This window comes from Gossypium hirsutum, chromosome D09 (assembly GCF_007990345.1).
Source record: "Gossypium hirsutum isolate 1008001.06 chromosome D09, Gossypium_hirsutum_v2.1, whole genome shotgun sequence".
Classification (NCBI taxonomy): Eukaryota; Viridiplantae; Streptophyta; class Magnoliopsida; order Malvales; family Malvaceae; genus Gossypium; species Gossypium hirsutum.
Window position 1 is genome coordinate 54373633 of NC_053445.1, and position 17803 is coordinate 54391435.

At 33.4% G+C, this 17803-nt stretch overlaps 1 protein-coding gene and 1 pseudogene across 2 annotated transcripts; one reads left to right on the plus strand and one right to left on the minus strand.

Annotated features, from left to right (window-relative positions):
* Positions 1-35: 35 nt before the first annotated feature.
* Positions 36-13608, plus strand: LOC107931442 (ATP-dependent DNA helicase SRS2-like protein At4g25120). Of its 2 annotated transcripts, XM_016863314.2 has the most exons (29): positions 36-501; positions 949-1597; positions 1725-1766; positions 1997-2160; positions 2655-2850; positions 3214-3270; positions 3353-3458; positions 3533-3666; positions 3806-3880; positions 3993-4118; positions 5436-5567; positions 5665-5748; positions 5844-5957; positions 6099-6199; positions 6975-7041; positions 8502-8552; positions 9250-9327; positions 10114-10320; positions 10435-10473; positions 10622-10693; positions 10924-11010; positions 11085-11141; positions 11638-11840; positions 11936-12029; positions 12217-12267; positions 12689-12751; positions 12884-12943; positions 13084-13146; positions 13368-13608. In XM_016863314.2, exons 1-29 carry the CDS (start codon positions 338-340, stop codon positions 13455-13457), a joined length of 3426 nt encoding a protein of 1141 aa, XP_016718803.1. In that variant the 5' UTR covers positions 36-337; the 3' UTR covers positions 13458-13608. The 2 variants fall into 2 exon arrangements, with proteins under 2 accessions (XP_016718803.1, XP_040957439.1); XM_041101505.1 differs by lacking the exon at positions 36-501 and having other exon boundaries at positions 1461-1627.
* A 114-nt stretch (positions 13609-13722) lies between these two features.
* LOC107931407 (cyclin-U4-1-like) lies at positions 13723-16708 on the minus strand (annotated as a pseudogene).
* Between the last annotated feature and the right edge of the window lie 1095 nt (positions 16709-17803).

The following is a 17803-nucleotide window of genomic DNA, read 5'->3' on the forward strand; positions in this document are numbered from 1 at the left end:
CAAATCATAATCAAGCTTATGTATAAAAAAGTAACTCTAATAAAAAAGTTAAATATTTTGAATCCAGCTAGTTGGGATAATTTGAGCTAATGGAGCTTCCATGAAATTGGGCCACTATTTTGGGCTTCCACGTAACCCGGAAACCCCCGAGAGTTCTTGTTGGTTTCCCGTTCCCGCTTTCCCATCAGTTCAAAAGTTTGATTACCTTTTTACATTTTTGGAAATTAAGTGCTGCTAAATGTAAAACCCTAACACTCCTCATTCAAACAACCATTGTTTCCATCTTCGACGGCCACGTCTCGAATCGGAATTATGCTCTGAAAGCACAGTGACAAAGATGTCCAAAGAAAACGTTAATGTCACGCCTCTCTCCCACTCCACCAGCCAGACTTGGCAGCTAAAAACACCTCGGATTTCTCTGAATTTTAGAGCTGCCAAGCCTTTCCTTGATCGTAAACGGACTAGCGATGATACCTATTCTCAGCGCCACTATCCTCACGAGTAAGCGAGTTTCCATTTGGGGGTTTCTTGTTTCTTTTAATTGCCGGGAAACTATGGAAGGAAAATAAGAATATTTCCCTTCTTGTTTCTTGACTGTAAAGCTAGGTTTAGTCAAACTTCAGTCCTAATTTGAAATTCCTTTTTCTTCATTTGAGCTTGGAGAATGCTCCGACAATATGATAGCTTAAATATTTTCATCTTATAAGCTAGATACGTCCAATAAATTGTCTAATTAAAAGCTTTTCTTCCATATTAAACTAATAATAAATTAATAATAATAAAGAAAACGATGATTTGATGGAGCACATCAATTTCCTCCCCCTTTCTTTTCTTGCTCTAATATCCCGCTCCGAAAATTCTTCACGTTTAAAAGTCCAATTTGTTTTGTCTGTTCATAGAAATGATTAGGAATGAATCTTGTTTTTATTCCGAGTGTTTTACTTTCAGATATAATGATGGAATAGAAAGAGAATTGCCAGCTTCAAATACTGGCATCAAGAGGATTGCTTTTATGGAGATGCCTACGAACACTCCTCGATTTTCCACCACTGGATACAAGTCAATAAATCGTCAACACGGCGACTTTTCAAGTGCCAGATCCGTAGCTGGTGCTATAGACATCGGATGCATGTCTGGTCCTTTTATGACCCCGATAAAACAACCAGCTTTCTCTAATTTAAGTGATCCGTTTTTGACTCCTAGCCTTCTAGACGAGGATTTTGATGAATCTATATTTGAAGAAATTGATGCAATATGTGAACATCAGTCTGCAGCAAAAGCAGAGGAGGAGGAGGAGGATCTGAATGTCAAAGTCAACATGGAACGTCAGCAAAATGATAATATTAACAGAAATGATCGCACTGCTACCTTGCTTTTCACTATGAATGAGAATGTCAGAGCAGAAAGTGCAGTTGATACCAGGAATTATTTTGGGTTAAAAGAGGAGGATTTATGTACTTTGGGGGATAAACAAAGTGGGAATATGCCTGATGAGTATTCAAGATACTTGCAATCTTTGAATGATAAACAGCGTGAAGCAGCTTGTAGTGATATATCTATTCCTTTAATGATAGTTGCTGGTCCTGGAAGTGGAAAGGTCTTTTACTATCACAAAGTTTCATAACATGTGCAGACAAACTCTTTCCTTGAACTTTCTTAGTAGTTCCTTTGTGTTTATCATGTGATAGTAACTGTTGAACTTTATATTTCTGTTTCTATTTTAGACTTCCACAATGGTTGGTCGTGTTCTGATGTTGCTCAATGAGGTATTGCTTTTCTTTTCCCCATCATATCTTGTCTGTTTAATTTGGCCTTTTTTATCCTTTTTCATATTCCTTGTCAGTTGTTGCCAGATACAATCCTTGATTTTCCCTTCTTTCCTTCCTTGTAATAATGTAAATCTGACTTCATAGAGGATACAAAAGATGCATTGGTTAGTTATCCGCTGTTTGCGTTTTGTGACTGGTTTTTGCTCCAATCTTCTAAATACTGTCAGGGTGTTAGTCCATCAAACATATTGGCAATGACTTTCACTACAGCTGCCGCTTCTGAAATGAGAGAACGTATCTGTGCAGTAGCTGGAAAGGCTAGAGCTAAGGAACTTACAATCAGCACATTCCATTCTTTCTCTTTACAGCTGTGTCGTTCACATGCAGAGAAGTATGCCTAACTTCATATTATTCAATGCTTGTCAGCTTTTCAAACTCATTGGGTGCATTTTCTTTTGGATACTTATTTGTTGCAAAATATGTGAATCCTTAGTATATTTAAATTTTCTTTATTTATGCCTTTTGAAATACCTGAATGAATTTCAAATGTTTTTTAGTAGCTGAAAGCCGCAAAACTTATAACCATTGAGCCATTGAGTGGTGCTTAACTTTGATAGGGTTTAATTTTTAAGAAAGAGTCACTAAAACAGAAGGGGCCCACACAAGTGTTTGTGTTTGTCTGACAGATAGCTCTTGTGACGTTGATTTGCTTCTCTTTCAGAGAATTAATGGGCATAGAGGCAATGGTGTAAAATGAAAGACAAAATATGTGATTGAGGCAGAAATGAACTAAATGTTGCTTGTCATATTTCTTTAACTTTTCTTTTTTTTCTTAGTTATAATTCTTGTTAATGATATTTGGACATCATCAACATTGTGTTATAGGATAGAGCGCACAGCAGAGTTTCTAATATATGGACATGGACAACAAAGGAGAGCAATAATTGAGGCAGTGAGGTTATTAGAAAATGAAAAAAGTGGACAGCAGCATAATTCCTGCAAATCCTCTGGAATCGAAAATTCCAATGGTGTGAGACATTTTAAGGATAGATCAAAGAAATGGCAGAAGTTTGTGATTCAGGTTGGTTGTTGTAAAATATCTTCATGTTCATTTACAAAATTTATCCCAAAACCACTAGTGAAAGCCTATTTTGACATCATTTATCAACTCATGTTGTTTGACATGGATATTCTGCTTTCAACTCCAATAGCATCTGTCCATATTTGGTAGAGGAGTTTGTTTAATTTCTGTTGTAGGGAGTTGCTTCTCTTTTGCTTGTCAATGGAATATTATATTTTGTGATAATGATTCATTCTTAAAACTATTAAAATCATGAACTTTACCCATCAAACATAACTGTGCTTATATTTTATTCACTTTTTTCTATGTGGAAATAGCAAAATGTTCCTTTAAAAAAATTAAACTTTATTATTATTTTATCAGGCAAAAGCTTCTGGGAGAACTCCTGAAGACTGCCGTAAAATGGGTGATCAAATAGGAGTAAGCTGATAAATATTGTTTCATAAATTCTTTTTCACTATTGCTTCTGTTCTTCTGATTCTTACATCTGCACCTGAATCAGGCTGAAGTTCTTGGAAATTACAATGACATCTTAAGATCGTGCAATGCTTTAGATTATCATGACTTAATTATTTGCTCAGTGAAGCTCCTCACTGAATATGACGCAGGTTCATACGTGTAGTCAATTTGTGCAACTACTTATATTATTCATTTGCTGAGATTTACTTTATCCTATTTGAAGTGTACAAGGAGTGCCAAGATTCATGGAAAGCCATCATAGTAGATGAATTTCAGGATACCAGTGCAACACAATATAGACTTCTGAGGATTCTTGCATCCCATAACCACATAACGGTTGTTGGTGATGATGACCAGGTTTACCTCTTTATACCTCCGGCTTTAGGAAATTGACTACATTTTTGTTTTTTCCCTCTTTCCCTTTGGTACTCTAAGTTTACATATTCCATGTTCCTTTCACAACAATTCTGATGCAAAGGATTCTGTGTTGCCATAGTCCATTTTCAGCTTCAACGGAGCTGACATTTCTGGTTTTGATTCATTTCGCAAAGATTTTACAAGCTACAAGGAGGTCTGTCCGCTCTTGCCACTCACGTTTTCTAATTCTCATTTCAGAATGGAGTATGTTAATTTATATCATTATTGCTTCTGATTCCTGAATTTTTGATACATTAATCATCCAGATAAGACTTGTCAGAAACTATCGCTCCACGCGTTGTATTGTTGAGGCTGCATCATGTCTTATTCAAAACAATACCAAAAGATGCCCGTCAAAGAATTTTCTTTCTGAAAATGCCTATGGATCTAAGGTATGTTAATTGTAGGGGTGAGCATTCAATCGAATCGAATCAAATCAAATCGAAAATTTTCGAGTTAATCGAGTTTTCGAATCTCATTTTATCATCCTTAACTTTATTTGAATTTTTCTTGAATCGAGTCGAGTGAGATGGAATTCGAATCGAATCGAATCGAATATATTTGTTCGAGTTAAATTTTAAAAAATAATTTTGGGTTCTTGTAACCATTGTCACCCATTAATCAAATTTTTTATTAACTTTCATCACCTCATAATTTATTTATTAATTTTTTATATACTGGTTAGCTTTTTTACTTGCTTAGTTGTTTCAATTATCTTCAGATTCTTGTCACTATGTATTTTGGAATTAAAAAATATGTTAAATGTAAAAATATGATTTTTTAATAAAATTTATTTTAAAAATAAAATGTGAAATTGATACCAATATAAAATTTTAACACGAATATTTTATGGCATAATTAATAATTCAATTTTAATAAAAATATTCAATATGACTAAACAATTCAATAATATAAATAATATAAAATGTGAAATTTAATTTAATAATATAAATAGTAGATATAAATAAGATTATTACTATTTATGTTTAGTGATTTTTTTTGGGATAATTTTAATTTTTTTATTTGAGAGTAAAGGGTGAGAAGTAAAAGTTTAGAGGAAAAATAAAAAGTTTTGGGAATAAAAGTTTGAGGGAAAGTAAATAGGGGAGTAAAATTTTGGAGGGAAAATATTAAAAAAAAATTGGAGGGGGGAGGGTTTGGGATAGATGGGAGGTGAGATGGGAAGGGAATAAAAGTTTTAGGGAAAAAGTGAGAGGGAGTAAAAATTTTGGGGGAAAATAAAAAGTTTTGAGGGTTTTTGGGAGTAAAATTTTGAGAAAAAGTAAATGAGAGAGTAAAATTTTGGTGGGAAATGAATTTTGGGTAGATTGGGGGGTTGGGAGGGGAGGGGAGTAAAAATTTTGGGGGGAAAGTGGTAAGGAGTAAAAGTTTTGAAAGAAAAGTAAAAAGATTTGGGTGTTTGGGGTAAAAATGTAAAATATTATAGTTTGATATTCGAATTCGAAAACTCAATTCGATTCGAACTCGAAATTCGAAAAAAAAATTCAAGTTGATTCGAATAACTAGATTAACTCGAATAACTCGATTCGTTTAACTCGAAATTCGAATTTTTTTTCGATTTTTTCGAGTCGAATCGAGTTTTTCTCACCCCTAGTTAATTGTGCCATTTTCTCCATATCTTTACTTCTCCAATTTATTTATATCTAAAACCTTTACTTTTTCTTTGTGGTTTGAATATTAAAACATAGATCACAATCAAGGAATGTTACAATGAGGATGCACAATGTGCCTTTGTTGTTGACAAGATCTTGGAAATTGCGTCTAACAGTACTGCTGGTAGTTCCTCCTATGGAAATATTGCAATTCTTTACCGGAGGCAGGTCAAGCTTACTTTCTGAAGTGTTAGTATGCTTGAAATATGAAGCATCTTCTATATATATATCTACTGAAATTTCTTCGCATCTTTTTGTTCTATAGGTCACAGGAAGAGTTTTTCAAACTACCCTCCGGAATAGGAAAATACCATTTAATCTTCACGGTGTAGCTTTTTACAGGAAAAAGGTTGCCAGAATTCTTTTAAAGTACTTTTCTCTGACATCTATGATAATTTATTTGTTTTAAAGATGCATGTTGACAAAAGACTTGTCTTATGACAGGTAGTTAGAGCTATTATTGCTATGCTTAAAACAACATTGCCTACTTGTGATGATAGTCCCTATCGTAAAGTGTTCAAGGCTTTGCTTCCTTTAGAAAAAGAGGAAAAGAAGAGGGTACATTTCAATTCATTTTTAATCATTAATTGCAATTGTATATGCAGATAGTACGCTTGCTTTCCTGAAACCTTCAGACTTATATTGCTCAGTATGGTCCTCTGATATTTTATAAAGTTCTTCTCATGCTCCCTTTTGCAGGTAATTGAGCATGTGGAAAAAATTACAGAATGTAGAAAATGCAGCTTCATATCAGCTGCCTGTGACATCTTTAATGCAAAGATTTCTGGTACCTTTAAGAGGTTTTCTTAACTATCCTTTACAACAGTTTTTCCTTACTATTTTTCATAAGATTGAACACTAGAAATCCCTAGAAACATTAAACTTCTTGGGGATGATTGCTGGCAGCAGTTATTAATTTGCTTCTAATTGCTTTTATATAAAAGACCTACTGCTATTGTTCTTGTTTCTCAGTAATTAGCAGCAATTGGAAAAGATGAAGGGCTGATATAATAGCAATCATTGAGATACACATCATTCTACTATTTTAAGTGTATGGCTTTGCCTAGTTTCTGTATATACCAGTTTGCTTGCTGGTGCAAGGTTTGACACTTGAAATGGAAGTGTGAAAAGCATTCATAAGCAAATATTTGGAATAGGATAAAGTTAACTGGTTAAAAAAAGTACCCAAATATTAGTATTACTTAATTTGTCTTAACCAAAATATCTATAATTGAATGTTTCTCCATTCTGACTTGTGAGATTGAGTTCGAACAAAACCAATGTTGAAAAGTACTGTTTGAGGCTATGAGCTATTGACCTTCAGCAATAAAAGTGAGCAACAGGGCTAGGTAGTCTATTTTATATCTGCGTGACACTGAATATAAGTGGCTAAGTAAAACGTAGGGAAAAGGGATAGATTTTCAAAATTTTACTGCTTGAATCCATTATATATTTTGACGATGTCACCTATTTCCATGGATTGAGCATGTAGAAAGTGTTTTATATCTGCGTTATTTTCCTCCGATGAAGCTGCCTGCGTAATCTCTGAAACATGATTTCTGAAATTGATCACAGAAGTCAACTTACACAAGGTCGTAAAGTGCTACAGACATTGGAAATGATATCCAGACTTGTTCGCAGGGTAAGTTTATCAATCATATTTGTTAATTGCTTACTTGAGTGTTTTATTGATATTTGTTTTTATTCCCATTAGAAGGAAAATTATTTTGATTCAAGTGGTGGGAACAAAGGTGGTGAAAGTACCATAGAGGCCAGTCCATCACAACTTATGTATCACTTGTACTCTTGTACTTCATGCTGAAGTGGCATTTGTCACATTGCCAAATATTTAAAAATTTAAAATCTTAAAAATAAATAAAATTTTTAATAATTATTTGAAAAACCACAAAAAAATATAAAAATCTATTTAAAAAATATTAAAATTATGATAAATATTCGAATTGCAATTTAATTATCATCATTGAGTTACAATTTATTTAAATATTCAATAATTATCTTGATGAATTACTATAAATTTTAAAAAATTAAAATGACAAATAATTATAACGATAATATAAAATTTAATGGAATTGAATTGCCCTACCTCTTATCCATTACTAAGTGGACCAATTTGAAAATATGTCACAAATTTGGACAAAAAAACAATAAACATTTAAAGGAATATGGTTAAAGTAAATAGCATGAAATAAATATATTGATCAAGGGGAAAAGAAAAAAGTTAAAAGATTTTTTTTTTTTTTTGGGTTTTTGGTTTAGTGAGGGTTATTTTAATTTTGGTTATTATTTTAAATTAAGATTAATTTTTAAATATTTTTATTAATTTTTATAATATTGTCCTACCTCTTATCCATTGCTAAGTGGACCAATTTGAAAATATGTCACAGATTTGGACAAAAAAACAATAAACATTTAAAGGAATATGGTTGAAGTAAATAGCATGAAATATAAATATTGATCAAGGGGGAAAGAGAAAAGTTAAAAGATTTTTTTTTTTTGGGTTTTTGGTTTAGTGAGGGTTATTTTAATTTTGGTTATTTATTTTAAATTAAGATTAATTTTTAAATATTTTTATTAATTTTTATAATTGTGTCTAGATTCATAAGACATAAGATCCTAACTCATCAAGTTATGAGGTTATGCGGCCTTAACTTCAGAATTGAGATTTGAATCTAAACTCAATTGTCAAATTTCAGTATTATGTCTTGAGACAGTGAACTTCATGTCTCGAGACAGGCATCATTTTATTGTAGGAAAATTTTCTTCGATGATAGCATGTCTCAAGACACTAGAATTATATAAAAGATTTTATTTATTTTTTAGGGTTTTTAGTCTTTTTAAATATTTGCTGATGTGGTATGCCACATCAGCATGAGGTATAGGTGGCACTGCATGTGTCATTTCTTATTTGCGTTGTTAATCACGTCATCAATTAATCTTAATCTAAGGTATAAGGGCTAATTTGCCTATTTTTTGAATAGAGGAAGCAAAATATATCCTTCGGGATTTATTTTTCACAAAGACAAAGTCATATATATGTTGAGATTTATTTTTCAGAGAAGTTATTCTATCGCTATTTTGCAGGAACAATCAATATCAGCTGTTATAACTTCAGTCTCAAACATGATACCTCAGGTTTGCTCAAGTCTTTAAACGGTTACTAGTAACTTGGGATAGTTTTTATGCTATTTTTCCGAAAGAAAGTGTCCTCAACGATTCAGGGCTAGGTGCCTGGACTTCTATATTCCTTGAGACAATGTTCAAAAAAATGCTCACTTGGTTGAAGCAAGATATGTATGTATATGTGCATGTCTGTGTGCCTCTATATAAAAGTAAATCTTAAGTTAAACAATTTGCTATTTTGAGTAGAGAGTTTAATATTGACCTATATTTTACTATTAAAGTTGCTTTTAATAAAAAGAACACCTAAGTGCACTAGGCAATATAAGAGTTTGAGGTGCTGCCTCACCTAAATGAGTTTGAGGCTATGCTGTTTAAATTACAGGCATCAACTGAAGGTTGATGATTTCTTTCCAAGCTTTTCATCGTTCCCTGTTGTATTAGATGCCTTTTCAAAATTTTCCAATTTTCATCCTATTTCATATTGGTTTAAGCTTCTTCAAAATGTCTCCATATGACCTCTTGCTTTTTTAACTTCTGTCAAACTCTTCAATCATCATTTTGTTTCGGGCTGGTTGTGTTGTTCTTCTCGCTATTTAATAAATGAAAGAGTTCTACCTCTGAACATTGTAATATAAGCAAAATTGGTATGGCTTTGCTTTTTTTATGTTACTGATATTTCAATCGTTTCTGATTTGGCATTGACTTTCAGAAATACCTTCTTGAACAACGAGCTGTCATAGATGTTGATGGAGGAAAATTACTCAATGAGGACAATGATGTCAGATCTGTAAGTTTGGATTTCCATGCTGATGCTGCAACTTACATTAAAGATTCCATTTGTTGTGATATTTACTCCATATTTCTCTATTGATCAGGATGTACTTCCATTAGTTTTTATTTCATTTTATTTTTCAATTTCAGGCCTTTTTTAACTCATCTATTTTGTTGGCATGGTGATTTATTTGCCAGTAATGTTAATTATTGTTAAGTGGTCTGCCAGTTATGTCAAACGATGTTCTCCAACATTTGGTATATGTTGGGGGTGATCTTATATTAAAGTTGGACCCTTCGACCTGTTGCCAGTTGATTTTATGTTGGATAACATTGTGTAAGAGCTGAGGTTGTACATGTGATTTTATGTTGCCAGTTGATTTTATGTGACTTTGACGACTCTTGATGAGTTTGTACATGTGTAGAACTTGTGAGCCACAATGAGATGGAGTGTTGAATGGTTTTATGCTACATCTATTAAATATTGCGTTACCTGTGGCCTTATATTAAAATTGGACGCCTCCACCTAAAACCAATTGGTTTTACTTGGGATGCTTTAACAATTAACTATACATGTGTCTACTGTGGTCCTCTGGTTGGATAACATCTGAATATAGTGCTATTGTACTTTAGTTCGTTTTTGTTGTATCAACAGGCCCTGTGTTCTGTCTTTAGATTTTTATCCAGCTTCAGATAATCTATCTGTTACCTAGCAGAACACCTGTCAGCTGCTGATGTCTAGTTACATTCATTTTGAAATTTTATCAATTCAAAGTACATATTTCATTGGTCCACCTTGCAGGTTCTTGAATATCTACTTGATGATGTTTCTGATTTCCTGTCTACTCAATCTACTGATAGAAAAGAGAAGATAGAGACTGGCGAAGAAAAAGGCAGTGTCAGTTTACTAAATTCTTTCATTGGCTACATAACTGAACGTGAGAGAGAAAATTTCCGTTCTCGAAGACGTGACAATGAAAATTCAGTTACCTTGACTACCATTCATCAGGTTATCACCTCCACAAACATTCTATTTTATTCTGTTCTCAGATTAATGCTATTTTGGTGTCCGTTAATGTCCTTTGCTGAGCCTTTTCCTTAACTCATTACATTCTGTCTGCAGTCAAAAGGCTTAGAATGGGATACAGTCTTCATAGTGAAGGTATTTTGCTATGTTAATTTGTTAATGCCGGTTGACCATAAAAGAACAGCTACTATGGTTCTATTCACAATGATTGCAAGCTGTGAAATTTTATGATATCACTTTCACTTCTTAAATTATCTGTTTCTAATAGATGATGCTGTAACAGGCAAATGAAACAGAGATTCCTCTGTTACATGAGTTCAATGGTGCTGCAACCGAAAATGGGACATCACTCGAGGTATGCTTTCAAGATAATGTCCAATACAACCCTTATAGTAGTGGACAATGTCCTATGTTACAAAGATTGAATATTTTATAGTATGGGTTACTACATTTGGCATCTTTCAATGCTATAGGGGCTGTATAGGACATTAATTCTATGCTTTTCCAAGAGTTAAAAGTTGTTGGCAACTCCTACGTTAATATTTTATTATGAAAATTGACTAATTATCAATCAAATATACATAGGAGGAACGACGTCTTCTATATGTGGCAATGAGCCGTGCTCGTCAAAAGCTTTTCATTCTGTATGTTACAGTGGATTCAAATTGGCAGGTTGGAATTACATGAAACTTGAGCAATATGGTGTTTAGTATTGTCATTTTGAGGTAACAGTTTGGCCTTTTCAGATGCTTCAACCTTCACGTTTTCTTAAAGAAATTCCAGATCATCTTCGAGAAATTCAGGTAAATTACAGGGAAAAGTCATATAGATCTTTATCCAAATAATCTGTTGGCTCAGCCTTCTGATGTTGTATCCTTTATGCTATATTATCAGCCCTCTTGGAATTTCTATTAAAAAAATATATAATTTTTATATATTTCAAATCAGAATGAATAAATTGTGCATGTCTAAATTTTTTACTACCATTAGGATCATTATCCAGATTCTGTAATATGAGTTTGCTAACATATTAAGCTTGTTCGTAGGATCCATTTTTCTTTTAATTGCTTGTACTTTGGTCTAACCTCTTAAAGCACGAAGTAATATATATCTAAATAAGGATTGTGTAGGCATTGGACCTTGCACATTAAAAGTGAAGAATTGTTTGTTACTGAGAGCTTCTTATTACTGAGTATTGACAAAGCATAATACTCTTTAAAATTATTAGTTTCCATTCCAGATTGTTTTTGAGTGGATGATGGGCACTTTGATTCCAGATTTATAATGGGTGTCTTGTAGGCTGAAGTAACCAGGAATGATTTAAAAACCACACATCAAGTTATTGCAAAAGGAACTGAACGATTCTCCATGGATCTGCCAAGCAAAAAGCAATCAATTGAAGCAGACATGGTGCAAAACAATTTCCCTGACGCTCAAGATGGAGCCTCAAAAGAGACTATAGAATCAGTTGAGGCCTGCAATGGAAGTAATTTTTTAAAAAGGTTTTCCCTCAAACTTTAATGGTTAGAGTTATGTTGTCTCCCTTTTAGCAATGCTATATGTGGATGTACCTTCTCACCTGGTCTTTCTCTTGTAGGTTTGGTGTGGAGGAGAGATCAATCATCTCCCACTTATTCCATCAATGGGCCAAGAAGCAAGCCTTTCAAGAGCCTAGGAGATTGCTTGACAAGGTATCCTTTGTTCTGCAAAGATGGAGATCGTCCCATGTCTCTTCTTTCCCACTTAATCTCTCTTAGTTTTCTACCAATAACAAATTGACTCATTTGAGTTTTACTTCACTTCCGCTGCTTCTGAACTGCTTAGAATGTGTATGTGTTATGTGGCTTTTTTAACCACTTATTTTTTTAATACTTGCAGGTTCGCTTTGTAATTGACGAGCGTCTGAGAGTCAAAAATTATAAACACAAGGTTATGCCAATTATCCATTAGCAATAGCCTGTTAATGCTCCTTTAGCACATGTTTTAATCTATCCTTCTGTTGGCAAAGCAAACAAAATTTTCTCTGGCTGTGAGCCAAAAAAAGGGAAAAAATAAACATAAAGGAAACATTTGGGACATGTTTTAAATTCCTATACAAGCTGTAAAAAGAGCCTTTACAGCACATTCTGACCTTAGCACTATGATATGTAGTCTCATACTCTCATTATGGGAACTTTCCTGGTGGATCGTGCCTTTGATGTACGTCCCTGATTACATCATTTGAGAGGGCAAAGATAATGTCATTGTCCCCCTACCAAAGAGGTTCCCAGGATGAACAGCCATTGTGCTTTCATGGATGTGGGAACATAAATATTATTCTAACAATGGCATGATTTTGCATGATTACCAGGAAGTTCTGCGTGAATTAAAGCCATGTTTGAGTAGCGAGGAAGCATTTCAGTATGCAGAATATGTAAGTTTACTTCGTATGTTCTTGTGACTTTTCTTATTCTTCACAAGATAATAGAGTATTTCTTAACGATTATTCCTTCCAATATAATCCTGAAGTAGTTAACAGTTGAGTATGAAAAAAATCTTTTTCTAGATAGTGAAGTGGGAGCAAATTCCTGCTGATAAACGTGCTCATTTGATGCGGGAGAAGCAGGTTTGGCCCTTTTTCAGATTCTAGGTTTCAGTTGTAGTTTTCTTGCTTCTTCATAAAATAGAGAACATTAATTTTAAAAAAAATTATGCCTTTTATCTGTGCTTTCTGCTGCAAATGACACTACCTTGGTCTTCTTCTAGGAGCGTTTCCAGAAACTAAGGATGGAGAGTTCAATGGGTTCATCATCAGCAACGCCAAAACAGGTATGTTAAAAGTCTTTGATTTTGTTCATTGGGGGTGCTGATTTGAGAGCGTTGTCCAGTTAACCTTAGCATTTGATGATAATTTCTAAGGCTTTCCATTATGCTTGAAGATTTCTAAGAGTCATGATAGTGATTGTCGCCATAGCTTTTGACACCTATATGTTTCACTTGTTGAACCAAATCCTTCACCAGTCAAAATATTCTTTTTCATTCTAATGTAGATTGCCTATCTGCAAAGTTTGGGGTGCACCGTTATTCCTACTTCAAGACTTCATGCTTCCCGTCTGATAGAACAGTACAAATCACTGTGACTCATTCTAATATGGAGGGTGAAAAGGTCATATTATCCGACTCAGACACGAAATTTTGAACTCTCAACGATACTCTTATGTTCCTATAGAGCATAAATTCATATGATGCAAGTGGCTCCCATATAACCATACTTAAATACTTTATTTATAAGTGGATACTTTTAGTTCTTTGGGTGGTTGGCACCAGGGGCCTAAAACAATCCATTGCAAGATCTGTACGCATCATTTTCACTATCCAGAGTGTTCGTAGAAGGAAAACTATGAGTAATCCAAACATGCCCCGAAAAGTCACATTTACACCAAAATGAGATTTTTGACATCCGATCTGTAAAACTGACATCAATGTGGTAATTTTCCTAATGTCAGCTCCATTTTAACTTGAGCCAACATCTTTTGTTGGTCATGTATTTCCAGTAATCCACCACCAATGATAAAATATCAGTTTAAACAGCAAGTTGCTGCTGATGGGTGGATTCATCTTCGTTGAAACAGCAGTGGATCTTGAGAGGTCTCCCATTATTAATGTTTTGGTAAGGTTCTGCCAAAACTTGTAAGGGGGGGGGGGTTGCAACCGCATTTCCCTTTGGAGAAAAAAGTAGGTGCGGAAGGTGTCAGGTTTTACGTTCAATGGGAACCCCAAACCAAATAAGAAATCCACCTCAAGGATGTTCATCTCCTCAGTGCTGATGCCTCCCACTTTGGCATAATATGCATTGTTGTAACATCTGACATATAAAAATAAAAGATTAAAAATCAGTAAAATGATTTACCGGAATGGTAAAATATGTTAACTTTAGATTTTAAAAAGAATGACGAGCTGCCATGATTGCTTGTGAAATCAGGACAGGATGGTATTTAAAATACTTACCGGGTTTCTTTGCTATGAGAAAATTAGTACCTTTACTATAAAGGTAATTGTGCATTTCATTTTTAAGTAAAATATATGCAATTGTAAGTGGGGTAAGGTTAAGCATTAAAAAAAATGCTTATCACGTTTTAAAGAAAGCAAACTAATCACTTTAACACACGAAAAAAAGAGAGTATTTATTAAGGTTCAAAATTACCTCTTCAAAATTAAATACTAAACCTTAGTATGTTATTTATAGTAAAAAGACTTTATTAAGTACTTTCGCATAATCAAAGGCTGAAGGCAGCCAAGTAGATATTTTGCCATTATAACAGAATATATGGCCCTAATTAAGCTGTCATAAGCTCTAAAAGTTGACATCCCCTTCCCCTATGTTAATTCATTATGGGAATTTACAGGAATAGCAGCACATGCAAGGTAAGTGGGGCTGTCTTGTCTGACCAGAGATGCTGGTTTTCTCACATGGCTGTACTTGTATGGTCACCTTGCTTGATTTGTATTGTAAAAGATGGTTTCTTTTTTCCAAAAAATTCCAGGAAAACGAAAATATCAGCTTAAAACAAAGTTAATTTGTCACCAAACATTAAATTTCAAGATTGAAGATATACCATGACATATAGAAAAAGTTTTTATTTGAACCTGGAACTGGAAGCTAATGAATTCTAAATCAAACATGTCAGAGAAGTTACTTGGATCAACTTTGAAACCCAGATCAAATCCAGCTAAATATCCAAGAAAGACTAATAAAAATCTAAAACAAAGAAAAAAAAAACTTACATGTCATCCATGAACTTGGCAGAAACCAAAACACTGGTTATAAGCAGCCTATGTACATTAAAAGAATCGAGAGGCAAAGATGGGTGCATTTGCATAAAGCGGTCAAGATAAACATAAGCAACGTCAAAACAACAAGGGCTGCAATTTTCGTACTTAAAGATCCTGTGGAGATAGGTTGTGATGGATGTAGTTGGCCTGGTAAGTCCATGGAAAACAGACATCTTCTGGGACTGGAACAGGCGGCGCTTGTCATTAGACTCAGCCACTCTTTGCAGCAAAGAGGAGAGGTAAGTTCTGACCTTGGGAACAGTTTGTTGGTCGTCGTCTGCTTCTGCCAGTTTTTTTGCTTGTTTTGTTTGCTAGCTGTGTCTTATAACCAACACCTTTCTTTTGATTTTCATCTTTGTTGCGTCCAAATAATTATGTCTGACCTGTCCTTCTCCAGCTATGTTACCACTTACCACAAAATATTGAGTTTTATGGGTGGTTTTTATTTACATTATCTTTATTTTTATAAATTTAAATATAATAATAAAGTTTAATATTGAATATCCAAGTACTATTTATGCCAAAACCAACAAATAAGTGAAATCGAAAAATAATATTTTAACATGATTTAACCATTCAACTTATCTTATACATTTATAGACTAAAATATGTATTGGATATAATGAATAACCAAAACACATGTATATATAATAATTAATTTCAGCCCAAACTATATATCCTGATTTTTATAATACGTACAACTTATTGATATTGACTTCTTTAGTAGACGGTTCGAATCTTAAAATTATTATTATTGAAAATTTCTATTCGATAATTGAGGAAATTTTTGATTATATACTAAATAAAACCTAATTGATAGTAAAAAAAATCATAAAAAGAAGTTGATTTTGAAACCAAAATTACAACATCGTTAAACTGGTATGGATCTCAATTGAGATTAAGTATTGGAGAGATATTACTTGGAGTTATTTAAAAACGTGCCCTAAAACCACACGTTCAGATCAATAAACTACACTTTCGAGCTCAAAGTCGTAACATCGAGTTTCTAAGTCACGATATCACTGAAGGTGTTGAAGTGGAGAAATCGTGAGCACCAACAAGCATGTCGCTACATCGGCTAGTGGATGTCGCAACATCGGGAACCCTTAGAGCCACACTTGTGCCACTATCTAGGGTGTCGCGGCACTGAGGTATGGATGTCACGACACTGCTACTTGACAAGGAGAAAATATCTGTAGAGGTAATCTTTTGTCCAACAATTCAAGTCAACACACATTTTAAGGGCATTTTTGTCAATATTAGGGTTGATTTTCAACCGTTTAAAAAACTCTTTTTGGTTGAACTAAATGAGAACTTTTATTTCATCTTTTTGGCTTAAGTATTTAGTTGTCTTCTCCATTGTTAGGTTTGGCCATTTACTTTTCTGAGTTTAGTTGATAATTTAGTTAGTTTTTACTGTGACTTTTTCTTCTTTTTTTCAATCTAGTCCTCAAATTTACTTTGTATTTGATTTTATTTAAAAGACTTCAATATATTCTAGTTTTCTTTACATTGCAAAGCATCAAAATATTAATTTTAGTTATATTTTCACCTCCATTATTGTCGTCATCATCTTCTTCAAAGCACCATCCAAAAAATTCTTAAGTTTTCTCTCACTTTACTCTTATACTATTTAAGTATTTGCTTGACTGTTATTTGCTTAATAATGATGAGTGGTAACTAAATTTATGGTGATTGGTTTATGGATACGTTGTTTAATTAATTTTTGGTACATAGGCTAAATTGTAAAAATTAGACTAAATCGAATAAACTTCAAAACTTAGAATTGATGAGTCTAAGTAAACATTTAGGTAGGTAAGACCTAGAGGAGATCCTATCGAACACCAATTTGATTGTCCCAAATTAGTTCAGTGAGATCAAAAAATAAATCAGATCAAATCATATAATTTTGCATGATCCTCGAGTAAAATATATATTTCATATTAGCTTATGATCCTTCAAGTATTTGTATTTATCTTAGAAGCAATAAACCTGCTACAAAGAACTAAGAACAACAATGTTTTGTACAACAAACTAAGAATCAAAGAGAAACAAAAATCAATTCAACAAATTCCAGTTCAAACAAAGTTGCATATTTAATGATCCAAAAAATTAATAAGCACGACATCAAACCACTTCCCAAATTTTCATAGAAGTTCTACCATTTCTTTCACACCAAATAGAATGTACATAAATATTCCAAGCCAACTTAGGAAGATATGAAATAGTCTAGTTATTGATCCCACCAACAAATCATTCTTCCAATACCCTTAAGATGTTTCTTTATTTTATGCTCTGTTAAGTAATTAGATTTTGGATATGATCTTGGTTCATCGTTTCATACTACACAGGTTAGTGTTTTATGGCGGTGCATGCTGCCGCTGCTGCTTCTTTTTAATTTAAAAATCATTCATCTATTTTAAATGTCTCTATTTAATTTATTTAAGGAAAAATTACACATTTAATTAATTCACCCAAATCCATAAATATTTTTAGAAAAAATTAATCAGATAATGGAGTAAATTTAGACAGTAGTATAATGAGTTTGATTTGGTTTTCAGCGGCTACTGTCATGGTTTTTGTTGTATTCACATTTAGGGGTGGATTGCTTTCGTGATCCCATCAGTCTGAGACTGAGCTTCAAGTGAGAATA

Bases quoted from the DNA above. Each gene is read 5' to 3' on its own strand.
- LOC107931442 (XM_016863314.2), top strand. From the start codon at position 338: ATGTCCAAAGAAAACGTTAATGTCACGCCTCTCTCCCACTCCACCAGC. The intron at 3,271-3,352 runs GTAAGCTGATAA...CACCTGAATCAG, and splicing joins AAATGGGTGATCAAATAGGA to GCTGAAGTTCTTGGAAATTA. The intron at 11,841-11,935 runs GTTTTCCCTCAA...TTTCTCTTGTAG, and splicing joins GGAAGTAATTTTTTAAAAAG to GTTTGGTGTGGAGGAGAGAT.